At 34.9% G+C, this 27,568-nt stretch overlaps 1 protein-coding gene across 2 annotated transcripts; it reads right to left on the bottom strand.

Moving 5' to 3' along the window:
• Positions 1–951: 951 nt before the first annotated feature.
• Positions 952–27,334, bottom strand: LOC128988823 (general vesicular transport factor p115). Of its 2 annotated transcripts, none has more exons than XM_054410502.1 (17): positions 27,130–27,334; positions 24,217–24,445; positions 23,128–23,296; positions 21,184–21,280; positions 20,350–20,551; positions 19,768–19,874; positions 18,820–19,049; positions 18,103–18,257; positions 17,348–17,553; positions 15,713–15,835; positions 14,335–14,445; positions 11,937–12,117; positions 11,100–11,353; positions 10,444–10,533; positions 9,206–9,289; positions 8,389–8,559; positions 952–3,563 (listed from the first exon to the last, which is right to left on the bottom strand). In XM_054410502.1, exons 1-17 carry the CDS (start codon positions 27,205–27,207, stop codon positions 3,483–3,485), a joined length of 2,568 nt encoding a protein of 855 aa, XP_054266477.1. In that variant the 5' UTR covers positions 27,208–27,334; the 3' UTR covers positions 952–3,482. The 2 variants fall into 2 exon arrangements, with proteins under 2 accessions (XP_054266477.1, XP_054266476.1); XM_054410501.1 differs by having other exon boundaries at positions 8,389–8,565; positions 27,130–27,333.
• Positions 27,335–27,568: the final 234 nt, after the last annotated feature.

Consider the following 27,568-nt stretch of genomic DNA (forward strand, 5'->3'; position numbering starts at 1 on the left):
TTTCAATCGACTCCAGTTTGCTATTGACGGCTTTCATGTAATTTTTTTTTCTCGCTAAATTAGATGACTTAATTATGTCAACATTTTCGACAAGGTGGTTGGAATTTACTAAGCGATGTCACAGTAGATGAGTCTGTCGTGGAAAGATTTTGATTGGCTAAATGATTCTTGAGTCAAAGGCTTCTTGCCATGGCCATCACATCTTTGATAAGTTCAAAATGATTGAAGGTTCTGGTTGGTTGTTGTTGTGACAGATTCGGATTCCTTGGCTTAAGAGTGACGCTAGGCTAGGTCTACCAGGTAAGCTAGCTGATCCCTATCCTTGTACATAATAAATGATCCTAATCAGCCAATTGGCCTTTTCTTAACTTCTGTTGAATAAAAAACATAAACAGTACTTAAAAGCATCACTACTCACCCAGATACAAGTATGAACATTGTTCTCAGATTGGTTTAGATATTAAATGATTGTTAGAATGTTTGTTCTTTAAACCAACTTATAAAAATGTATGATATAAAATGATCAACAGGCATCTAAGAAATAAATTTGGTAAACAATAAAGACTATTTTATGGCTTAACAAATTTATTTAATGTTTAACATTACATAAAACCTTTACATCACCCTTTTACAAATATTTTCACTCACCCTTGTATTATTAACAAAGAAATTGTTTTGCAAACCAGTATTATATTTTTAATGTTGGGAATAAAATGACAAAACATAACTTATTTTGTACTAAATAAACGCTCAAAAGTAATATTAAGTTTAATTCAACGCACAATTTGTTAGCTGATCACTTACATTTGGATTTTTTCATCACTCTGTATATGAAACTAGCTCATTTCTGCACAGCCGAGCTATCTGAAAATCATCAATTTTCAAACCAGCAAAACATAATTATTTTGCCTGTCCTTGCACAAAAAAACAACTGCCGTTCCAAAAAAAAACTTTTACTTGCCCTAATGAAGTTTTTTTTAAGCTTGACAAGAGCCCTAATGTACCCATTATATTTTAGACAAAAATTTTTGAAAATGGCATTTGTGCTGAAACAAGTCAGTACCTAAATATCTTAATAAATAATGTTTACTTGGGTACTCAGTTTATCAATGTTGAATTTTCCTTCAGATATTGTAGCCCTATTATAATATTTTTTGTAGTTTTAAAAGAAATATTTTTCAGGCAACTCACTTCTGAATAAATTTTAAACCTATGCAATGACAACTTCAAACAGAATTATAAGACCGTTGAATAATATTTTATTATTTAAAACCAAGACGCTTTGAGTGACTTTTTGCATCAAGATAAAGTATCGTAGTAGACAAGTATCGTTCACTACTCGTCACGAAAAATCCATTCCAGTGCTTGATAATCGTTTCTGCGCCCTTTTAAACTAAACCCTTTTTCAAATCAATCTATTAACTTACAAAATCAAAAACAACAAATGCAAATCCTTTAAATACAAATCAAACAAAATTTCCTGGAGATTATATACAGCAATAAAATCACAACAGATAAGGAATGCAAAATTGAAAAAGGTTTCATGGAAAACAACACACTAAGTTTTATAAAAGTGAAAAAAAACCAAAAATCCCAAGATATTACAAATACAGTTTTCATTGACCTGCACAATTTAACTTGCCAATATTGTTAAGAAATATAACTTTGCTTGACATAACTTCGAAGGTAAATGTCGAGTTATGTTTCCAATAGTTATTTGTGTAACTAGTGTGCGAAGTGGCACTTTGCTGCGGCAGGCGAGTGTGGAAAGTTTCTCGAATGCAGAAAATTTAAAACAACATTGGTTAACAAGTATAGTTAGAACTTAGAGCCAACTATACTTTACATTTATACTTTTTGATGAAATGGCGACCATACAAAGTAGGTATTTTAAGCCAAGTATGAATGGAGATGAGTGTAGATGGGTGGTGCGATCTTGTAGTCTTGTTAGTGACTAAGGCCGACATATTCCTTAGACACAGCTGTTAATTAAAAGCCCATACAGCTAATGACAACTAAGGGATCTACAGTTTATAGTGGAATCCGAACCACATTTTTGCCTTGGTATATACCAATTGGTCTAATTATCAGGATAAATATAGTTTTAAAATCAACTATAACTAAAAAAGCTTATAGTTTCATGAACTCAAAGCATGTTCTTTATCCGTATAAGTGCTGCAATGTTAATGGAATTTTTATTCTGTTTTGTAGCATGCAAAATAAAATAAAATATCATTATTGAACTTTTGGAGCTACTAGCTCCTTCTTCAGTAGTAGAGCCTTTCTATTGATAACTGTAAAATACGCCCGCCGCGGCAAACCTGCCGAATAAGCGATTTTTGATTTGCCTGAATTGATTTTCAATTAAATATATTCAAATAACATTATCGCCATTTAATAAGAAAGTATTAAAGTATTAGGTTTAATACTTTACTATGAAATTGCGACCATACAAATGCAGGTATCTTATGCCAAGTATGAATGGAGATGAGTGGTGAGATCTTGTAGTCTTTTACTGTTTAACGAGTACCTAGGTTTGCTGCTACAGGGAGACTAATAGTGTTTTTTTTTAAATATAAATAGGTTAGTGTAAAATAAATTAATTTTGCCAAGTTTGATAAAAATATATCCATAAACAAGAGTAAACAACTTCATTTTTCAATATTCTCCATAAGAACAACATGAACATTTTAGATTTACAATATTTTTTTTATTTTCACCGTAACCAATAACCGTAAAAAACACTTTCATATACGAAAAATTTGTTTTTTAAGCTCTTAAAAATGGTCTAAAGAGTAATTGAGAAATGTTTTAGTTTAGAGGGTCAAAAAATTAGAAAACCAAATTTTTACCCTGTGAACCCCCATTCACTTGTGTATTTGGGTTAAAATATGCACCAAAGTGGCGTCACTATCTCCATGGTTGATAGCTGAAATTGATAATTTATTGCAATAAAACAAGATATGAAATGTTATTTGCCTTGTTATTTTGCAAGGTTATTGCAATACAAGTAACTGGACCTTATTTTCCTAGTCATCACTCATATTAGAATTTGGCATTATTTCTACTGTGTAAAATGAACTAAAACAACCTGATAACAATCAGATAAGATAAGTGTGTGCCCATCAAATTCATCATCAAATTTATCACACAATTCCTCATTTAAAACACTTAGTTCAAATAAATAAAAAATAAATAACACTATCACTATACACTGTATCTCGTAGCCGTGCTTGACCTGAATTGATTAAAGAGTTTAGCCTACAGCCGATACACAAGTAGAAGGAAATTGTTTTAGATTAAAAGTTTATTTAGATTTAATAAATACTATGAGGCTTCAGATCAGCCAGTTCTTCTCAAATAGAGAAAGCATCACTTTATTGCTTGATCTGAGACAGCTTTATCAGGATGTATACTTTCAACTTTGCAGCGTTGTAGAAAGACACTTTGGACTGTTGGCTGTTAACCATGTGCTACACAGACTACGCTAGACTCTGAGAAGTCAGTTCTTCACTTGGTAAATCAACATCGTCATCAAGGTCCTGGTCTTCATCTTCGTCCACCTGGAAGAGCAAACACTCATTAGAAATTACAATATTGTAAAAAATCTTAATGACAAGACAAAATATGATCTGTAGTAACTCTAGTAAAAAGGATGGATGGAGGCAGAGAAGTAAAAATCTGAATGGAGGGAGTAATAGGTGGAAGAAGAGTGAGAGTTGGAAGACTCCCATGAGCAGTTAATATAAAAGATTACTGGTACTTTTGTATTATACCGACCACACTTAAATTGGGGTAGGTCACCACACCTAGGTTAGGTTAAGATAACTGGTGGAAGATAACCTAACCTAAGGGTAACCAATTTAGGTGTGGTCGGTAAAATACCAGATTACTTGATGCTGAAAGGGAAACATCTACTGCAAATGGAAGAGGAGAAGATTTAGAAGGAGAAACAAGGATATAAGAGTCTCATCAGAACACCAAGGAAAGCTGATAAATCAAATTGGGATCAAACTAACGATATTGTCAAGGTTTTCAGGAGAATGGTTGGAGAGTGGCTACCAAATCTGATTCAATCACCATAAAATGTTTAAACTCAAAATCCAATTCCACAGATTTCGACCAATCCATGCCCAGGTAAAAATCATTCTTTCAGAATAGACAATAGACAATAGACAATAGACAATAGACAAATAATCTTTATTTACACATTCATTAAGAATAGTAGTAGCGTCAATTTACAATTTTTTCTAAATGTTTGGTTGAGGTGTTGTTTAGTCAAAGACCTGTTGATGGTATTCTTCTAAGGAATAGAAAGATCGATTAATGAGCCATTGATGCAAAGCTGGTTTGAGGTCATCTTCTGACTTGCTTCTTAGATCTGGAGGTAGCCTGTTGTAGATTTTCATTCCTGCGTATGAAGGTTTCTTTTCAAACTGTGCCGTGCGATGTTGTGGAAGGTTGTACTGCATGGTGTTTCTCAGGTTGTGTTGGTGCATTTCGCCACGCCTTGTAGGGTTATTTCTTACTGCAAATAACACAACTTCCTGGATGTAGAGTGCTACAAGGGTAAGTACTTTGAGTGACCTGAATGCTTCCCTGCAGCTGTCGAGTCTGTGGAGTCCTGCAGTTATTCTTACCAGGGGTGCCCAGAGGGGGGGAACGTGGCGCGTTTGCGCCACAGGAATTTTTGGGGGGGGAACTTCTTTAGGGAGATTTTGGGGGGGATATTTTTTTGTTAGCTGTCATAATGAATGTAGAATTTTGTATAATCAGACTGAAAAACTTTTTCTAAGTAGCTCACTATCAACACCAACAACATTCTGCCATTCGTAATTAAGATTGCTTCTAAGAATGGTAAAACGCACCTTATCAGACAATCCTTAATATGTACTAGTGTCGACTTTTTTTATTCTGTGTTCGCTGACTTTTACTTGCTACATTAGTTTTGGTGGTTCTTTCACTCCACCATCGTCAGTCTTAGGCCTTTAAAAAGATCCACTTCTGGAGGTGTCGTCAGAATACGTTACAAACATTTAACACAAAACACAAAACGATTAAAGATATGCCTATCAATGCACAAGAGTACATTGGCACGGGCAGGACTGGAAGTAAACTGAATCAGTTCAGGTTATGACGGACCGACGTGGTCTCTGGATTGTCGTCTGTTTTGTGCGTTTTCAACAGCTGATATTGGACTATTGTTGTAGTGACTGAGAAGAGTGTTGAAAATATAATGGGATTCATAATTAATTGAGTGTTTTCATTCAAAATTTGTGTGCTGTCCATAGTTTTTATGTCTTTATATATTCCAATCTCTTCCAAAGTATGTAATAAATTTCTTTTCACGCAGTAATGTAGAATTTCGAGACCATCATTTATATCCAGCATAAAAATTGGTTATTATTGTCGATAGTTTTGAATTGAAAACTCAATTATGAATCCCATTATATTTTCAACACTCTTCTCTGTCACTACAATTAGTCCTAACATCTGTTGAAAACGCAGACGACAATCCAGAGACCACGTCGGTCTGTCATAACCTGATTCAGTTTACTTCCAGTCCTGCCCGAAGCAATGTCCTCGCATGAATTGATAGGCCTATCTGTAATCGTTTTGTGTTTTGTGTTAAATGTTTGAAACATATTCTGACGACACCTCCAGAAGTCGATCCTTTTGTAAGTCTGACGATGGTGTATGTTACATATGGAAGTCTAAATATGTTAAAGAACCGCCAAAACATATGTAGCAAGTAAAATACGACACTACCGTACATATATTATTAAGGATTGTCTGACAAGATGCGTCTCTACCTTATTAATGCTCTTAAAGCTGTTTGAATTCTTAAGCCCTGTAAAAATTAACGCCACCTAACATATTTGTACAGTTACAATACTGTGTTGGAGTAGAGTAATTCACCAAGTATATTGAGCACATGTTGGCTGACAATACAGTTTCTGAATTGTAAATTGAAAAACTTCTAATTCGTCCGTTAGTTAGATATAATGATGTATTGTTAAATGACGTTTCCTATTAAACATTTAATATTGATTATCAGCAGGTTTGTTTTTCTTTACCTCAAGTTTACTAAATAATACTTGAAATGCTCGTTTTATGAGGTAAAGGGGAAATTGTCAGATAAATTGGCAGGTGGAGGGTAGGTTTAAATAGACGGCAGCATAAATTGGGGGGGACTACTCCTTTGCCTTGGGGGGGGGGGGTTGCGCCTCTGGGTTTGGGGGGGATGGGCACCTCTGATTCTTACTGCCTTTTTTTGTTTTCTGAGAACTCTTTGCATGTTAGTGGCAGAGGTTCCACCCCATGCTACAAGTCCATATCTCATATGCGACTCGAAAAGTGCAAAGTATGCTACTTTTGTTGTCATGTCATCTGTTGCATTTTTTATATGTTTAAGAGCATAGATGGTTGAACTTAATTTTTTACATATATTGTCCACATGAGGGGTCCAGGTTAAATTCTTGTCGAGTGTGATGCCCAAAAACTTAGCTTCATCTTCCACTTCTACATCTGGGAGTCGTGGCACTTCTTGAGATTTACGGCCAAAAGCTATTTGAGTTGTTTTAGACGTGTTTACTGCAAGATCATTGTTATAGCAGTATTGGTAGGCCATACTGAGTGACACATAGGATTTTACTTCTAGATTTTCAGCTAGTGGTTCATTAAACACTAAGGTTGTGTCATCAGCATACATAAAAGTAAGGCAGGCGTCTCCTATTTGTTGCGGCAAATCGTTGGTAAAAAGAATAAACAGTACCGGACCCATAACTGAACCTTGGGGAACTCCTCGATTTATTGGTTGAAAATTTGATCTTGTTTTTCTTATTAGGCTGTCATCTCTGTGCCTTAGTTCTACAAACTGACTCCTGTCTGTAAGGTAGCTTTGAAACCATTCTCTTACTATCCCTGATACCCCCAGGGAATCCAGCTTTTTAATGATTAGCTGGTGGTCAAGGCAGTCAAATGCCTTACTGAAATCAAGAAAGATTCCTGTTGTTAGATTTCCTTCATCTAGGCTGTCAATCAGGGACTCAACCATCTGAATTATTGCTGTTGTTGTGGATTTCCCTGTTGTAAATCCATGTTGAAGGTTGTTTAGTAGGTTGTGATTTGTGCAGTGGTCTAAAAGTCTTTTTAAAACAACTTTTTCGTATATTTTGGAGAAGGTGGAAACGAGGGAAATTGGTCTGTAGTTGCTTGCTTCTAATGTGCTACCTTTTTTAAATTTCGGGTATACTTTAGTTATTTTAAGTAGTGAAGGAAAGATGCCTTGTTTTAGGGACTTATTTATCAAATCAGCCAATGGTAGTGCTAGTTCATTGCAGCAATGCTTAAGTATTTTTGACGAGATTTCATCAATTCCAGACGAGTTTTTTGCTTTAAGTTTGTTTATAATCATTTTAACTTCCTTCTCGTCTGTGCTTTGAAAGGAGGAAAACAGTGGACCTGTTTGAGTTACGTCAGGAGTTTGAGCTGTGGTCTTTAGGTGTTTTTGTTTCTCTACTGTTTTTTCTCCTACTTGTGTAAAAAATGTATTCAAATGCTCTGCAACATGGGTCACATTACTTATGAGTTGGCCATCTACTTGAAGGGTTATTTCATTTAGGGATGTTTCCTTTTTGGACCACACTGTGTTTATTGTTTCCCAGATAGCTTTAGATTTATTTTCAGCTTTCATCAACTGGTCAGAGTTAACCTTTTTCCGCATCGTTTTCAAGTACAGGTCATAGTTCTTTTTATTTTCAATAGAAACCCTTCTGTCATCTGGATTTCCCGTCACCTCAAACTTTCTTAGAGCTTTAAGAAATTTGGCTTTAAGTCTCACTGCTTCTGGGTCCATGGAGAATTTTAGTTTATGTTTTCTTTGTCCAGAAAACACAAACTAAAAAAATGAATGATTTTTGTCATTCAATTGTTAAGATTAGTAACAATAATACATTTTATAATGTGGGTGTATCATATTAATTTATGATTTGCTTTAAAAAGGTATTTTTTCCAAACACTATTCTGATGGTTCGTACCTGAACTTAGATAAAGAGAAATTACTTTTTTGTTTAATTTTAATGAATAAGTTATATTAGAAGATTTGTTTTATATTAGTTTATATTTTTTAAGAGTGACACCAATGAGAGCCTCAGACTCTTCTTCACACACTGACGTGCAGTCTTGTGAGGAATATTTTTCCATTTCATAACAAAATTGTCATCATAATATGAACTGGAAATAAATCATCTGGAATATTCAATCTTGCAATATTGGTCCCTAAGACAGTACAATTTTGATTGTGTATCGACTTAATTTCTGTTCATGGGGTTGGACTTGGACTAGATGGTGTTAAAAACTGTATAATATTGAACATAGATTGCTCACCTTTTCTCCTAATGCTCTCAGTCGCACCTTGAAGTTGCCCAATTTAGCGTCTTGGTCTGCAAGCAGTTCCAATAAGTCTTCTTGATCTCTCTTGAGTCTCGCGAGCTCCATAGACTCTTCTGTGAGCTCCGCTAGTCTCTGGTGAGCTTCCGTTAACTCATCCCTTAGCCTCTGCAACTAAGTATCATCAAATAAAATGTTAACAACAAAATTGTAGAACCTGTAGCTAATTTATGGTAGGGTTTAGTCTAGGCTGTTTTAAATTTTAGGTCTTATCTTATTTTACAATCTAGAAAAATATTCTAGCTGATAATAGATTGTGAAAAAAATCGTATTCTCCTCAATGTTGTAAACCCAACTTCCTAAACAATCTGTAAAACCTAAGTGTGCTGGTACTTTTCAGTCGGAAGCTTTTTGAAAGGAAAAAGTCTTGTTCCTTTTTTACGTTAACCTGAACTTATAAGGTACCTAACCATGCCTTCTAACAAAATACAATAAGAGGATACATCATATTTATCTATCATCTGTATGGGCGTGGCCTATTAATAAAGAGCTGTGTCTAAGGAACATGTCGGCCCTAGTCACTAACAAGACAACAAGATCGCGCAACTCATCCCTCTCTCATATTTGGGTTAAAATATGCACATAGTGGCGTCCCCATCTTAAATAATTGATCAATGTTTTAATGTTTCTGTAACATAATAGTATATGCTGTGAAAAGAGGCAAAAGTTAGGGGTTTTTTACTTAAAGTTGGGTTTCAAGTTTAAAAAGATTGACAGAATATCCAAGTTTAGTAAAACGAGTTATTAAGTTTACCTCTTCACTGTTTTGACTGCTGCTTTCTGCTATGACTGTTTTCTGTAAACTGCTGCTAATTTTAGCTTCATTCAGTTCTTCATTCTGAAAAATACATTTTGAAAACAAACATTAAAAAATAATGCTTTTACAAAATATTATCTTGAACAGTAATAAATAATAATACAGAAAAATTCTTGAGAGTTTGACATTCGAAAGTTCGGTACAGGCTGTGACGATGTGACATTACAGCAGCCGTCAATTAAGGATTTGCTAAGATAAGTGACCAAAGCCTGTTAATATTTTTGTGCACAAGCCCCAACGCCTTTTCTACATATATAGCTACTCTACCCACACCTTACCCTACTACTCCCCTACTCTTCCCTACTACTCCTACTCTCCCCTGTTCTTCACAGTAAGTAGATAGACAGTTGGCTTGTGGCTCTGTGTTTTGTTAAGATGGAAATGAAATTGGACACTCTAAAAAGGATTGACAAAGGTGAAAAAGTAATTCAAGTGGTGAATCATTTGAATGTTATTCGATCAACATGGATTGGCTAAATGAAGAGGTGCGCGAAAAGACTTTTGTTCTGAATCAATAGACGAGAGAATGACTATAAAGAGGGCTGAGTATGAAAAAGGTTAGTGAAGCTCTTTCTTAGTGGTTTAGAATTCAGCAGGAGAAAGGAACTCCAATCACAGGACTCATTCTACAAGAAAACAATCCTTGAAATGTTATCAAGACATTAATGAGGAAGGTGATCCAGAATTCACAGCAAGCTCTGGATTGCTTGACTTATGGAAACAGAGACATGATATTAAACAATTGAGCATTTGTGGTAAGAAATTATCAACAAAACCAAAAAAACCCCAAAGCATTCAAAAGTACTACGGTCGATGCTGATCTCCCTGCGTGGTATGGAAACCTACCAAATAGTTTGTTTTCTATAGCAATAAATTTGTTTGCTTTATAAATTTGTCTCACGTTTTAAATACTACCTACGTTTAAATTACCAATATACTCCATAAAGTTTGACATTTCGATAGTTCGACACCTCCTTAGTCCACAAAGTGTGGAACTATCGAGGTTCTACTGTAATAAAAACAGTCAAGAAACACATAGAAAGGCACAAATAAATATTACCCATTGACTAAGGTTTCAGAAAGTGTAATATACAGGAGGCATTGGCTTTGGAAGTTCAAACATAGCAATTCTTCTTATATAAAAACACATAAAATAGGTCATACAAGTACTTTACCAATTCCTTTATAATAGTTTCTTTGTTTTTGAGCTCTGCCCTCAACTCGGCTGTTTCGTCTTCCTCAGTATTCATGCCTCCGGAACTGACCTTTGAAATTAAAAATGACATATTGATATTGTTGGCGAGGCCAAAAACCTTCTGAGGTTTGAGTGGCCTAATAGGTAAGGTATATTGATATTATATTACAATAGTGAATCCTATGATAGAAATACATACATTATTAAAAGTAGGTAAACACAAATCTTGTTATGGTACCTGATTGAACTAGGAAAAAAATCAATGAATGGTTTTTATTTTAGATTATTTATTTAAAGATGATAGTTCGAAACTAGACCCAGCTGTCCTTGATCATTGGACTTTTGAAAAATTATCCTTGCTTATGAAACCGCTGACTTTTGTCAGTAGCTTAAAACTACCTGTACCGTAGAGTATTTAGTCGGATCAATTGAGCCATCTACGGCACTGACCACAAGAGAACACCGGAGATCAAGGTTTAGTATCAAATTCAGAAATATTCAGAATCAAATCTTGGTAATATTATGTTTTCTTTAAAAGATTATTTATGTTTGTGATTGCAAGATGAGGGGAGAAAAACGGGTAAAAATATGCACATTTAAATGAAGAACAGTTCCTGGAGCATAGAGGGTCTGTACCTGAGCTCTGAGCACCATGTTCTGATCCCTCAGCTGAGCTAAGGAGTTGTTCAGCTCCTCGTTCTGAGCTGCCAGCATGTGGTTCTCATGCCTGAGACTGTCCACTGTCAGTTGAAGGTCGTGTAAGCGTTTGTCCTGTTCTCGTATGAGGTCTTTGTATTGCAACACCATTGCACTCTCAGCTGGTGACAACTCCATGTCTCCGTTTAGAAGATCGGCTGCTGTCTTTGCTGTTACCGTCTTGATGATCATTCCTGTGAAATACGAGAGTAAATTGTGGGTGTTGAAAGCTTAAGTATTTAACAAATCATAAAATCACATTAAAATATATTTAAAATATAACATAGTAAGAAAAAAGTGCTCTCTAATCTTTGTCTTGTATTTAATATTTAACCTTTTTCTTTAGATATTTTAGTAATACGTAGTTGGGATAGTAAACTATCACTTAAGACTTAAGGTACTAAAAAAACGAGCCATCATGTATTCAGTATTATTTGTTAGGGGTTTGATTTATAAATAAGAGTTTGTTAGACCTTAACTTTAAATACATAATTAGACATTCTGAAGAATATAAGGTAAGTTTTCCTGTGAGTTTGGTGTCCATTAATGCCTAGTGAGTATGTATTGATGTTAAATAAATAAATATTTATCTCTAATTTGACAGGACATTATACGGTGTGAGCTTTCTTATTTGGTAGCCAGGGGCCAAGCAATATTTTGTTTGTGACAGTTATACCTTAGGTTAGTAAAATAGGAAATCGTCCTTTCAATGTTGTATTGACAAGAGTCAAAGGTCACTAGACTGCAGCGCCACAACCTTTAATATGAAAACAATACCTTCCAAAGCCTTGAAGAGTTTGCAGAACTCATGGTCTAACAACAGTTCCGCAGGAGACCTCGGTTTCAGTTCTGGATGTTTGGACGCCTTGCTGTACTGCTCGTGACGGCTCACTTCGCCCAGCTTGGCTAGAAACACCTCGTGTCCGATACGCTTCTCTATCAGGTGTCTCAGGTTCTCCTGTCACACACAGCTAAGGTAAAAATGTTGTTTTAACATTAGTACGTATAGTACATTAGTTAATGTTACAACATGTATGTATTTGTATTTATTATTTGTATTTTATGTATGTATTATGTATTTGTTAAAAACATTGGTAGGCCTAATAGTTAATAAACATTAGTAACATTGGCACCTATTACCAAATTTAATGGCGTTGCAAATATGAGTGAACAATGAGTGTACAGTGGACGCCTTGCGTAGCTCTGTTAAATCTGATTAATTAAAAATTAAATAGGTTTGTCTACAACTCAATCTTTTATAACTTTTGTGCGACAGGCCTGTTAAATTTAATGTTTGTATTTTTGTTAAATGTAAAATGTACTTGGTGTTCGTGTTGTGTGTTTCTATTGTGACGACACTGCTTTAGCTGAATCTTCTGTCTGATGATGGCATTCTAATGCCGAAACGACAGAGTGAGCTGTAGACAATGGTAAATACATATTTTTAATTATATCGCAGCTAAAGGGTTAAAACATGGATTTTAAAACTGATTAAGACCAGCAGATTTACAACTCAGGGGCAGTAAAATTGTATGCATTTTTCATATAATGGAACAGCATAGATGTATTAGAAGGTGAGTTTAAATTAGAGATTGTAAATGGGGAATGGTTGTGATGCCTTGGGTAGCTTTTCTAAGACTTTGATATTTTATCCAGGGTCAGTAGATTAGGTAAAACAACTATACTTTCAAAACCTATGATTATCTTGTGTGTAAATTATGTGAATGAGATTTATTTTTAAGTTAATTAATACAGTTTATTTCACAGCAGACTTGCGACACTATTCTTTACTGAGTAGCTCTCTAATATGTGTTATAGTTACATACATTACATTGTAAATAACAAATAATTCAATATTTTTTTCTGAAACTAAACAGTAATATATTGCAAAATATAATAAACAAGAATAAAGGTCAACAGTTTATCTAAGTTAGTTTAAAGGAACTGTGTATGCGAAATGCATGAAAATCATCAACCAACGATAACGAATGTTGATTACAAACAATTCCATTATTTCATGCTTACTAGATACTTGATTTTTTTATTAGTGCGTAATGAGTTTTATTTTAATGAAATCACAAACAAAAACTGAGAATAAAACCATGTACTTATCAGTCACAATAGAGTATAATTCAGAACCATTATCAAGAGCAACTGAAGGTTGGCTATGTTTGTGGTGATAAGTTCAATAGCATGTGGAAGAAAAGTAAACAACAGTTTACTGCATTCACATTGATATGGAAATGAGCATACAGGAACAAGTTACATTGACTTGCAACTTTTTCTAGTTTAAGTGCAAAAAATGCATGTCTACAAATGTTTCGTTAGTGGAAAATATAAAAAATCATGTTTTTCTTAACTTTGTTTGATGTCTCAATGGTCAAATCCACTCATCCTACACTCATCTCCATTCATACTTGGCTTAAAATACCTACATTGTATGGTCGCCATTTCATAAGAAAGTATAAAGTATAAAGTAAAGTATAAATCAAGACCATTGAAACGCAAATATTGATCCATTTAATTTAATAAATCTTATAAAAAAGGAGGCTTTTGTAGATGAATATATAATGTGTGTGTTTGTTCCTGACACTAACACTACTGAACTAACATGGCCAATATTCAACATTAAGGTAGATGATAAAGGGCTATTTATGTCTTAAAAATTTGTTGGACAATGTTCTGTGGACATCCACAGTTTTGAGGAGGAGCTTGGAATTGTAATCATTAGTTACTTGGAAGTAACTAATGATTGATCTCCAACTCAAGGCCCCACTAGAAAAACAGGCCATGCTACAGGATCCATGACATCACACCAGTGGATAGATTCATTGATAGATTATTGCCATATCCCATATGTTTTAGGTAAACAAGCTGACTGTTTGTCAGATTTTAATGGTAAGATTTTAGTACAACTATCCACCACTTTGACGTTGTGTTGCGCTGCCCGCACTGCAGCAATGGCCTGATTTCTAGTGGGGCCTTGTCCAACTCTGCATGGAAACAAAAATAAAACCCCAGTATTTACATTAATTTGCTCTATCTATTTAAATTAAATTTTATCTTGACACACATCTGGCCAAACTGAGACTCAATCTGAGTAAGTTTACGTGTCAATATGGTTTGAAAGACTTCACTTTACAATTGATAAAAATTATATAAACAATGTACTAACTTTGGTAAAGTTGGTAACAGAGTCGTCATTGAACTGCACACAGATTCCAATGAGAAACGCACAGACTCCTTGAACCAACTCTTCATTGTCGTCTCTCTCGGTGCTGCCAGCCTTCACACAAACATAAAGCTTCAGTGTACTATCAAATGAATCTCACATTTATAATAGTTGTTAAGGGTGCTTCAACAAACATATTTAAGAGGTGTTTTTGAAGTTAACCCATTGACGCCGAGTCATTTGAGTAGCTCGTCACCGCATTTCATGGCAAGAGAGTACTGCTAATAAATTGGCCCTGAAGTAGCTCGGCAAATTCACCCTGCAAGTGCTGGTGTCGTGTGTTCTGCGGACAGTGGCATGGAAGCTTAGTTGCACTGAAAAGTCTAGCATTGAGGTCTTTATATATGAGCATGTTCAAGTTCAAACCCTGTAATGATAAGCTGACTAATGTGTGGCATAGCTGGTGTGCAAGGCCCTCCTTAAATAAACTGTGTCTGGCTTTAGGTAGAAGTTAGTTGGTAGTGGCATTAGTGAGTTTAAAAGAGATTGCACAAAACACCTCAATTGATCTCTATACAAAAGTACAGAAGAGGACAAAGATTTTCCTTTTTTGGCTTCAATTTTGGTTAAAAATGTAATGTTGAAATACTCGTTTGATAAAAGTTATAAAAGAACATAGCTTAAACTAAAAACAATAATTAATAGAGAAATAAAAAAATACATCCTTAAAATTGTATTATTTAGTACCTAACTGCAAAGACAGTTACGCTTTAAAAGAGTAGAGAATTATACAATTACTGCCTACAGTTATATCATTATATATTAAATCATTGAAGACAATTTTGAACAAATAAACCTGCACATTATATTTTATAGGTCATACGCTACTTATCGTTAGGCTTTAAAAGAGTAGAGAATGATACAATTACTGCCTACAGTTATATCATCACATATTAAATCATTGAAGACAATTTTGAAAAAAATAAACCTGCACATTATATTTTATAGGTCATACGCTGCTTATCGTTAGGCCTGGATGCGATTTGGTAAGAGCACCTGTAAGCAAAACTGCCTAAGCCAAGGGCTATTTAAAGACTGATACCAATAGTTAAAATTTCTTTTTAATAGGCAACAGCTTTTAACTTAAGCACAGTAATTTTATTTAAATTAAACTAACATAAGCCTGAAGATGGTTCCATTGTTGAGCCGAAATTAGTTGCAGTGCAACCATTTGGATTACAAAAAAATACAGTTATCTAAACCACTTTTTTAGCAGTTTTACATAGTTATTTTGTTATTAGATCTCCACTTTCATACAGAACTTATGAAATCCCAAATCAAGCATGAATGACGAGGACTACCTTTCTCTATTGATGTTTACCTGAGCAGTCAGATATGGTATGCTGGATGGAATGCTGAGGAACTGTTTGACTGCTGCAGGACAGTGAGCCAGCCAGGTGCAAAGTAACATCAGCAACCCAAGCTTGCTCTGCACCTTGCTGCTCTGCAACAGAACTCACATTATAAATACACTCTGATTTTGTTAATTGTTTCTGTGAACAATCAATATTGTTTTCTATGTTTTAGACAACTGGTGTTGTTTTAATGTTTGGAGTTATATAAATTCTATTAATAAGTTGGGGATTTCTTTCAATAATGAATTAACCACGCTATTTTATACTATTTGTACCTAACACGCAAAGGCCTCTGACGCTCATGTGTATGGGCCAAAGCAAGGGTAAAGAGGTGAAAGTCTTAAAAAAAAATCAAAAAGTATACTCCTTTAACTGTGTAAATGTATAAATGTGTAAAGTATATGAAGAGTGGGTTTTGATTTGTTCTTTTTATTTTACAAACTCAAATTTTCACATGTAATCTGGTTCAATCCTAAACCCTTCAAACAAAACTCCTTATCAACTAAATAGAATTTTCCCAAAAAATAATTTTTGTGATAATCACAGGCTTACCTGAAAGAGACCCACTCTGGCACAAGAAACACAAGAATCAAGAACTTTATTGTCAGTAAAATACATAATGTGGTTAATACATTAGTATTTCCTAACTTGTCAATTACTCCTAAACCTAAACATAATATAACTTTTCTTCACCTTAAAATAAAATATTCTAACAATCTATAATTAGTAAAATAAATTTGTATCAGTCACTAGCCAAAATTCATCTATTGGATAAAGACATCCTGTAATCCAGCTACTAGGAGGTAACGAATTGTGGATATTTATAGGAATGCACTGTGGATGCGATGCTCCCTGGTGTGGATAAATGTCCGCACAAGTGAGTACTCCGACTATCCGCAGTACTATCCTGATAATTAGACCAATTTGTAAATTACAAGGAAAAAATGTGGTTCGGATTCCACTATAAACTGTAGGTCCCTTAGTTGCCATTAGCTGTATGGGCTATTAATTAACAGCTGTGACTAAGGAACATGTCGGACTTAGTCACTAACAAGACTACAAGATCGCGCCTTTCATCCTACACTCGTCCTTCACTCATATTTGGGTTAAAATACGCACATAGTGGTGTCCCCATCTTAAACAATTGATAATTGATAATTGACAGAGCTTAACATAAACATTCTTTAATTTCTTAATAAATTAATTAAGACAAAAATTTTGGAACTGTTTTGGTAGATGGCTCCAAAGTCTTGGAGCACAAAAAAGACTAGCTAATGCTTGTTGCCTTATGCCATACCTTTCAATATGGATGTGTTTTTTTACCTCTAGTGTCATATGAATGAACTTATTCATTTTTTGTTTTAAAGATAGCTTTGAAATATACCTACTAAAACTCTGTAAATGATAGAGCAAAAGAACCGTAAGAATCTCAAGATTTTTAAAAGTTTCCTTATAAGAAAAAATGCATAACAATTAGAAGCGCTCTCTCTTTAAACTCGCCCTTGTTCGAAAATGCTGTCAGTGACAGTGACATGTTCATTGTGTGTTTCTTGTGTCATAATGGGCTTTTCCCGTTTAAGTAAGACTGTTCATTAACATACATGTTGCAGTAGTTGTGTAGCCTGGTGTAGTAGGCTGACAGGAGTGTTGCCAGTATTGGCCGCCAGGAGCACTCTAAGCAATTCCTCCCGCTGCTCTGGGTTCTCTATGAGCGCGTGAGACAAGGCAATCGCTGAAAACCAGTTGGACAGAGGGTCGTGGCTGAAGAGACCTCCACATAGCAGCTGACCGCTGGACAGGTTCACCACTACAACCAAAAACAAGTGTAGAAGAGCGTTCCACTCAAAAGAGCTCAGAAATATTATATTGAATGTACTTATGATGGTACTGTGAAAACAAAAGTGTTTAGACTGACCTCTTTGCACAGGGGTTCTTTTTTTGTTTTGGCTTACGTCCAATTTTATTTTCCTCATGAACAGGAAAATTTAAATTATTCTTAAACTCATTTTTGAGGGGTAAGAATAACAACACATTAAGGGTAAGCAAAAAGTAACAAAATACCTGATTTGAAGTGAAATTCACAATAAATCCAACTGTCCTATCAACTTTCTCGACAACTGCAAACACCAACTAACTGACAGTAGTAATTCAGGGTGGTTGCGAATTCATGGTAGAAAGAAATGGTTGTGCATTGGTTTATGTAATACTTACGTACCAAACTTAGGAACAATATCTGAGAACAATGTGAAACAGAACACCGTCTAATCAACCCATCTAAACTTAATAAACTCTAGTTAGGCTAGTTTCTTCACTCAAAGAAAAACAACTTGATTCATGACAAATTAACCTTTCTAACCTTCAGTAGTGCTGGGAAGCAGTGTTTTCACAAGTTGTCTTTGACCCTCTTCGTTTTGGAAAAGGAAACACTGGAAACAGTAGAGGACAGCGCAGCGCAGCAAAAATGGCTGCTTCTCATTCACCATAGACATCAACAGGACCACTATCGCTTCCCTAAAACATTGTTCATACATTTTATTACATATTATATTATAGCTACTCCAAAGATCCTCACACCAGAGTTAATTTTTTATGCCAAAGACAATGAAACAATAAACTGGGTCTACTGTGAATTGAAAGTTTTGTTGTAAATAAAATCAAAATCATTAATTGTTGTAGACATTTTACAATGCATAAAAAATAGTCACAAAATACATAATGCTGTTATTAATACAGCAAATAAATTCTTACGTATAATCAATCAATATAATAAGATCTAGAATTTATTTAAAGCATGAAATCAACATGATAAGTTCAGTTACAGAGCCACGTTTTTCGAACTAATCTATAATAAAATACCAGGTGGCCGAATGAATAGTATTCAATTTTAAATCTGAAAGATGCTAGTTTCCAATCCCAAAAAGGACCGATTTTAAACATAGTCATCAGAGGTTAATTTTGGATGGTAACAGGACCAAGATATGGATCCTCCTTTTACAAAAGATCTCAAAAATGTGCTAAAAGTACTCAAAGACACATGAACTTAACTATTTAGACACAACTTGCATAGCCTCACCTGGGAGGGGTGGAAGGGGCCATGACGGTGGTGAAGTATTGCTGGTTTCCATGGTTACCACGTATAGCCTCAGCCAGGGCACAGATAGTCTCAGTCAGGGTGTCCACAGGCACACCCCCCGCCATCAGCATGTGACACAGAGCCTCTAGTATACCACTAGCATGAAGCGCTCGCTGACACGAAGCCGTCACCTGCGCGGGGTTACCAGGGGACACCAGGGTGCGAAGAATCTGACAAGTAGAAAAATACATAAATGTTAAGCAAAGGACTCGGTAAGCACGCTATTAAATTGTGTTTGGAGTTAATAAACTTATGTGAATGGATGTTTTATTTTTTTTAACACAAAAGGAAAAAATATCCATGTATCATAAAGTAAAGGATAGTAGCTAACTGACAAACTCCTTTATGCCATTTGGGGTTTTTGAACACCAGAATAAAAAGAACAAACAGCTTTAATTTCAGGGTAATCTAAATAAATCACATGGAATAAATTTGTACTTTAAATTGACTATAGTGGAGCCTCAACTAACTGTCACAACCTCAATTTCTATCATCTGTCTATTCAGTTGACCGTCAGAGTCGTGGCCCCGTAGGTTAATAGAACTGACTATGTGTGTGAAATCGCTCTAAAGAGCGCTAAAGAGTGGACCATTCAATAAGAATTTTGTAGCTCCTAATGAAATAAATCTTTTACTGAAATTAATACTAAAATATGGAGATTGCTCTGTATTATCTTCACTCCCGTCTATCTAATTTCATGGTGGAACGAGGAATATTCAATGAAGACTACTTTACATTCTTTTGACCTAATGATGTGCTCCATCCGAAGCATGAAACAGCTGTAGTTCTAACCAACTGCAAAGGATCGTTTTGACAGTAACAAGGTAATATAACTCAATATATTGTCTATCTAAGCCAAGCCTAATTTTTAACATCTAGGGAACCTACCTGCAGCACACAGTGGATGTTAGCGACTTTCTGAGAAGACCAACCAGCACCCTCCTCACCTTCCGGTGGCAAAGTGAACATTGGCGCAAGGCGTTGAATGTAGCTGCCTGTGTATATAAATTACTTTAGTGATGCATTACTACTACTAATACTCAGCTTTTATTTCATTCAAAGGAACCAAGAACTTAAGGCCTACTTAAATATTTCTGGTTGAAAAAATAGTTCTGGTCGGAACAGGTTTGTAGTAAACATATTTTGAAAGCTTTGTCTTCACTCCTCCCTGCTATGATTTAGGCCTATCACTATCTACTACAAAAAATGCACAGACTTCAGCTAAACAAACTTTTGAATCTGTGGTTTCAATTGAAGCAAGCAAATTATTCTTTCTCCCCTCTGACAATTATTTTATTGGACCACATTTAATAAACAAAAGGATAGACAAAAATACTATAAGATAAAATCTTTGAAGCTTGATGCTTGAGCTTGAGCTAAATAATTCAGACAGATGCATTTCACAAAATAATCTTCAGCTGATCCATAAGGGTGATAAAGGAGTGTATTTAACCTACAACTACATTGTACCTTCTTTGAAGAAGTTCTGGTTGGAGGTGTTGTTACGCAGCAGGTTCAACATGAGTAGGAGACAGTCTTCCACCACAATCCCCCCGTCTGCTCCCCCCTCCTCCTTGATCACTTCAAACAGCCGATCAAACGCATTTTCAAAAGCAACGATCTTCTGGATATTGGCATTACCTTTGGTCAGCTGGATCAATAACAGCAGGGCCTGTTTTAAAATCAGTTTGTTAATTGACTGAAATTCTGACGTTTGCATTGAAGATTATCATTAGCAATATCATAAGAAATTCCATACCAAATAACCTCCAAAATCCCCCACTGCCTACATTGACAAATTCTGTGTAACTTTATATGTATTCAAGTTGTTCAAGCATTAACGTAGATAAAACATACTCCCTTAGTAGATTTGTCTTTGTCATCCTTATGGAAGAGCAGAAGCCAATTTTATTGTTGGTTCTGTACGTCCAACTGGAGAGGTTGTGTTTTGTTTACAATTTATTTATCATCATTTCAGTAATTTAAAACCTCATTTAACCAAATAAAACAATATGATCATAAACAATGACTGGTCTCCTAGTTATATAACGAAATAGTAAAGTAAAAATCAAGAAAATAACCCTAAAATAATAGAAAAAAAATTTTGTCCACCCGAGCGATCAGTGTGGACGTACATGAACTAGACATGAAAAACAAGCTTCAAAATTTACAATGGGATGAGGAGTCTCCTTGTGTTGCTTAGTCTGTGACACCACACACTTTGAGTGACTGATTAAATCAATGGCATTATAGGTGGTATGATAGTTAAGGTACTGGTTGGGCAAAAGCAACGACTTTTCTCACCTCATTGCGGATCACATCTCTGCTATCTCCCAAGAGATCCATCATCTTCGAGACACCCATAGGACTAACGAGGATGATCTCTTGAATGTCTCGTGGCCTGAGAACGTACATTTGGTATTTAAATAAACAATTAAAACAGAAATGAGACATGTTGAAATCAGCTCCAAAGGGAGTTAAGAAAAAGAAAATGTTAAATATTTAATAAAGAATTAAAACATTATTTTATGTTTAAACCAAACTAAAATCCACCCTCCAGCTCTTGCTACATCTGTTTCAAGTACAAGCTAATTAATTTGTCCGATTAACTGGGTTCCCATATGAAACAGATCTCGGAGGACTGTATCTAAAAACATGAACAATGTTTCGGTAATTTAAACTCCTTAAATTGTTTACTAATATTTTTGTAATTTTGTAATTACTAGAAAAACGTAGAATATTGATTTTTTAAATTTTTTTGATATTTAATATTTAAACTTTTAAAGTACAAGTAATAATAGTATCAAATCAAATATATATATATATAATACGTGAAGCCGTTTTTTGTTAACGCAACTCCTCCCTTGTTTGTGGACCAATTTCAACGTTTGAGGTGTCAAAAGATTCGTCTCAATATGTAGTTTTGCAATAAGGTTTTAGAATTCTAAAATTCCTGCTCTTAAGAGCGTGATGCCCACTCAAAGGTCGGATTTTCCCCATAAGAAATACATAGAACAAGTTTAAAACCAAAAAACAGCTGTTTATAAGAAGCTGTAGCTTTTTGGGAGTAAATATTGATGTTTGTAATATTTAGTAGGTTAAGACCAAGTTAAACAGTTCAAATCAGTTTTGTTGGAAGAACAGAAAATGCCGCAAGTTCAAAGAAGAAATATTGAACACGGTAGTAGGACACAATTAATAATAAGATATTTTGTGCGTATGAGGAGAGTAGAAAAAGAGAGACCTGGTCTAACAAATACCCATCCAGATACACATTCACTTTGTGAGATGAATAATATTTGCCAGTTCTGCTATGCAACTGACTTTGGAAGAAAAAAAATATACGAAGCTCATAGTGTTGTCACGGTGGGAAAGTAAACTTGCCTAAATGTCAGATCAAATGAATGCATGCAAGAAATGTTTACTTCAGACACTGACAGATCGGGATATTTCAATACATTTTGTTAAAATTACGTTAACCAACTTTTAATGGTGTTGCTGCTTTAGCCTATTCAAAGCAGGTTATGGCTGTCCAGTTGGTAACCCCGAGTTTGTGGGTAAAAAATGGAGCACATGAAATGGTTGACATCACCCCACTTTTCAGGTTACTCTACGGAGAAAATTCGTTTGATCGGGGGATGTCTCAAATCAAAGAAATAAAATGGCCCAACTTTAATTACTTAAGAAAGGTTATCAGTAAGGTAACAGTGTTCTTCAATTCTCAATGCTAGAAAACTTTGTTGCAACATATTAACTCGAATTGAGGCAGATCGTTTTAGCATTCATTAGAAGTTATCAGTTAAAATCGAGAGCAGAAATGATGTAGGTGAACCTTGGTAACGCCATTAGAGATATTTAAAATTAGTTTCTAACAAGTTTTCAAATAACTCTAAGATGTACCTAAAGTTACTAGAATTTAAGCATAAGGTTTTCCTCGGCGTTATGTTTCATACTAGGCGGCTCATTGAGCCGCACGGGTTCACTAGTATTTAATAATAATTAAGTAACATAAGTACCAATAGACTTTATCAAATTATAGCCGTCTCCAAAAAATAACTCGAAACTATGAGTAGGCTTGCAATAAACATTAAAAAAATGTAAGGAATTACATTAAACATTCTATAAGTTTACATAAAGGGTTTCTTTAAAAAAAAATCTGTTTAATCGATCAACCTCGGCAAAGAACTAATTTGGTAACTATGTTAGGTAATTAAATAAGCGATGTATATTTACAAGCACAATACTCACTTGTTAGCTAATAAGGTAGTAAGAAGTTTAACAGCTGGCCAGCGAACTTGAAACTCATATTCTTCCATGAAACTCAAAACAAGACCAACGTTTTCTGGCTTCTTTATGAAAATCTCAGTAAACTGTTCTCCTACGTGAGATAAGGACTCATGGCTCAGATCTGGACGTTCTACAATCAAAACAAAACATATAGTAACAATAATGAACATGTAAATAGGATCAAAGGTGGATGGGTAATATTATAGAGTTTATTCTTCACCGTATAAAAATTGTTGTAAATACCTGCATTTATGCGATCAAATGCTAAATTGCAACCGGTTTCAACTCACATAGGAGTCATCGTCGGGCCAGTACAGATGTCATCTAGCTTCACTCGAAGGTCGTCAATTCATAATAAATAAATATAAAACGCACACGAACCCGAACAATTAGGATTAAAAACAAAGAGTAATACTCCAAAGGCATGGAACACGACAATGACTCCTATGTGAGTTGAAACCGGTTTCAATTTAGCAACACATTTGATTGCATAAATGCAGGTATTTACACCATTTTTTGTATTTTAATGCGGTCAGGAGGCTAAAATTCAATATAATGGAGAAATAAAAGTTACGTCAAACGTTCCACTAAAACCTTAAAAATTTGTGTAAATTCAATACCGTATTGAAATTTATTTATTTTAGGAAGCGAGAGAAAATTGTTTTCAGCACACAAGTGATCAGTCATTATGAGAATTCTGCTTACAGACTACCTAACTAGGCCTACTCCCATAGAAACCTTCTATGCTCATTTATACTTAAAGTTGAAATTGTTTGTCACTGTAGTGTACATAGGTCAGATCAACATTTTACCTCCATGAGGGTTAGCGAGACGACATACAATTCAAGTTGGGTCTAGGCCAGAATACGGTGCATGTCAAGTTTTAGTGCAGAAAGTACTCTGGATAAAATGTGACATGCCGCCTAGGACATATATCTATAACTAACGATTAAGGTAGTGATAAAAATCAGGGATTATGCCTATGCATTTACATATCTTATTGTGAGGTACCGGTGTCGGTACATTGAATGCATGTATAACAACACTCACCTTCTTCTTCAAAGATCTCAGGAGACGTGATGTTGCATAACGTGTCCAGGACATAGCCTACAATCTCACAGTCATTGTGATCCATCTCAAGTACTTGTCTGAGCGCATCCATTCCCTGAGCTCCCACCTCTACACGATACTTTCGGGATAGCGCTTTCAAGGCTCTGCATGCATCTCGTCGGTCATCCAGCAGGGTTGATGATTGGACACGATCAACCAATCGCTCAACCTTAACAATAAAATAACAATGCTGGCGTTTGGCAATCTAGTACTTTCATCAAACCACTATTTGGCACCATAGTTGTTGATGAAAATGTTGGACTACAGACAGAGGTAAGGTAGCCTAATAAGTTATTAAAGGTGTCCAAGGGCTATAAAATAGATTTTATGATAAAATAGAAATAACTTTTACAAAAAAAAACCTTTAAAGCAGCTAATTGCTCGGATCCAAATACAAAAAACTTATTTTTTTAAATTGATAGGCCTACTTAGAGTAATGCTTGGAAATTTCATAGGCCTACAGTTCCGCAGAGAACCTGCGATATATTGTCGGATGAATAACAATTAAATATGTAGGCCTATGTTTATCCTACTGTATTTGATAAATCAATTAGGTTCAAAATATTGTTTATTTTTTCCAATGAAAACATCAAATTGATTTATGATTTGTTAACTTTTTAGGCTATATATTTGTAATAAATAAAACTAACAATATTTAACCAGGAACTGTTTTTTTTTTCAATACTGTAACCACATAGAAATCAAAAATACAAAGAAAAAGTTTTGATTATGTTTTGTGGTAGGTATGGTATATTCAATTCAATACAATATTAATATCAAACCAAATACATAACCGGTATTGATATATATTTTGCCTACGACCGTTTTTTAAAGTAGCCGTTTCAGTACAGTTCTTAGAATTGAAAAGTATCTCATAACAGCATTGTTTACTTTCATAACAGCATAAGTTAGTTTTACTCATAACAACACGGGTAACAGACCAATGAGGTTCAAGGATTGAGAGAGGAGAAGCAAAATTGTAATGATTTGAAATTCAACTAATCAGCTGTTCAGGCCAATTTAATTGTTGATTGGTGCAATTAGTATTTGATACAATGTTTCGTTGCATCACTGTCAGTGGCAATTAGAGGTTATAAACAAAAACATAACCTCTGTTATGAGTAGTGATTTTTAGTAATTAAAACACCGTCGTAGGTAAAGTAGTGTACGCAACTCACGTAAATAGTGTTAACGACACTCGTAGAAGTTTTTAAGGCACTCGTGTCATTACCACTATCTCTACGCAATCCTTACGTAAACTACTATATCACTATTCATCAGACAATATACTTATCACAGGTTCTCTGCCAAACTGTAAGTTAACTAACCCAGTGATTTTCTCAATAGAGACACATAAAGAAATCTGGAATTTTAAATTAGGTAATTAAGTTTAGGCCTAGTACTCCTGAGTTTACTTTGAACATCTAAGTTAGCCTAGGCATATCACACCACTCCCACCATAACGCTACTTATTGCTATACTTCTTCGGTGTGGTTCAATGTACTTAATCAGCAAAACAGTGTTGTATATTGTATTTCATACTGTTAATATTAATTATTGCTCACGCCAAGTATATCTATTTCACATTAAATTACGAGTTCTTATCAATGTCAACTCGACACTCTTGTAAAATGGCATGTAATAAATAAATGCCAATTTGGTGACAGCACAAGTCTGTTGGTGTTACACAGAGCTCAGTTTAAAATCAAATATGGTTATATTAGACTTGGTTCTGTTAATTTTTTTTTTTTTAAGAAGGACGCTACCTTAATTCAACCCATCATAACCTTACATGGTGATCAGATGGAGCTGCATCTGTAATGTTTAGCCTGACTGTAGCCATGCTATATATGCATGACAATCGTCAATGCACTTTTGTAATGTCCAATGACAAATAAATAATTCTGATTCTGATTGATCTACAAATGCAGTACAGTAGGGCCTAGTAGTGCTATATAAGTAAGGCTCACTGACCTACAGCCCAAAGGCCTAATCTTTGTTTAGCATATTTTTTATTTACCCTACGTCTTTAAGATTACACGGTTTTTTTAAATCTCAGATAGGCATACAAAAAATTTGACAATTTAAATAGGTTAACATACCTTTAGTCGTCAATCCTAAAATTAGTCTATGGCGACTAGTACGAAACATCAATGTTTCATTGTCGAGCCTCTTGCCTCTTAAAAATATTGGGACATCTTGTCATCGTCATTACACAATAGTACATTTAACATATAAACACAGACACAAACTATTTACAAAAATGAATGCACGGCCGGCTATAGGTACCACGGTGACAGAAACGATGCAACTCATGGACAGATGTCCCAATATTTTTTACTTAAGAGGCAAGAGGCTTGACAATGAAACCTTGATGTTTCGAAACTATTCGTCATAGACTAATTTTAGGATTGACAACGTAAGGTATGTTAACCTATTAATGTTGTCAATAGCCCAATCAATCCTGGAGGCAATGATGAATAAAAAGAAAAAATTTCTAGAAGTTATTTATTGATGTTCGGAATAGCACCAAGGCAACTTACATAACTTATCATATATGTGTAAAGATTTACGGAGTACAGTTTCTCAACTCTGTGCTAGAATAATCGATTGAAACTATTGATTCGATTAAAAAGTGAAGCTTTTCATTCAATTTTATCATTATCAACAAGTTTGGTTGGTTATGACGGTTTAATTTAATGATATAGGCTAGTTAAAAATATTGATTATTAATTGATATTCTGAATCGGCAGTGTCAATCGATATTAGTGTAGGTAGTCCCATGTTATAAGTTCCATGTTATAAAATTGTAAAAAAGTTAACTTAAAAAACATTACTTTATTTATGACTTACTGTTTCGGCCCCAGATGGTTGGGCTCCAGGTTGAGGAGCTCCTAGGACAGATTTTAATCCACTTTTGAAATACTCCATATCCGATTTATGATTATAGGCTATTCTAAAAACAGATCGACTCAAAGTACCATTATTTACATTACACGTCACTTATGGATGCAGGTAGAGCCTGGCCTATGGGGGGGGGGGCAAATAATACCGTAAAATACAACAAGAACAAGATAGAGGAGAAAGATTAAAGATAGTGTGCAAAGAATTCAGAAAAGAGCAGGAGCAGACCAGACACTGACTGTCACTGTCACTGTGTGTGTGTGTAGTGTAGTTTGACAAATGGAAAATGACAACTGTTCAAATGAAAAAAAGTCAGTGAACAGCTGTTATTAAAACATGGAGTTAAAAAATAAGTTAGAACTTTGACGGGATCCGGGATCCGACGGGT

This window comes from Macrosteles quadrilineatus, unplaced genomic scaffold, assembly GCF_028750875.1.
Source record: "Macrosteles quadrilineatus isolate MER2022 unplaced genomic scaffold, UCM_ALF_1.0 Scaffold_3__2_contigs__length_128488019, whole genome shotgun sequence".
Taxonomy (NCBI): Eukaryota; Metazoa; Arthropoda; class Insecta; order Hemiptera; family Cicadellidae; genus Macrosteles; species Macrosteles quadrilineatus.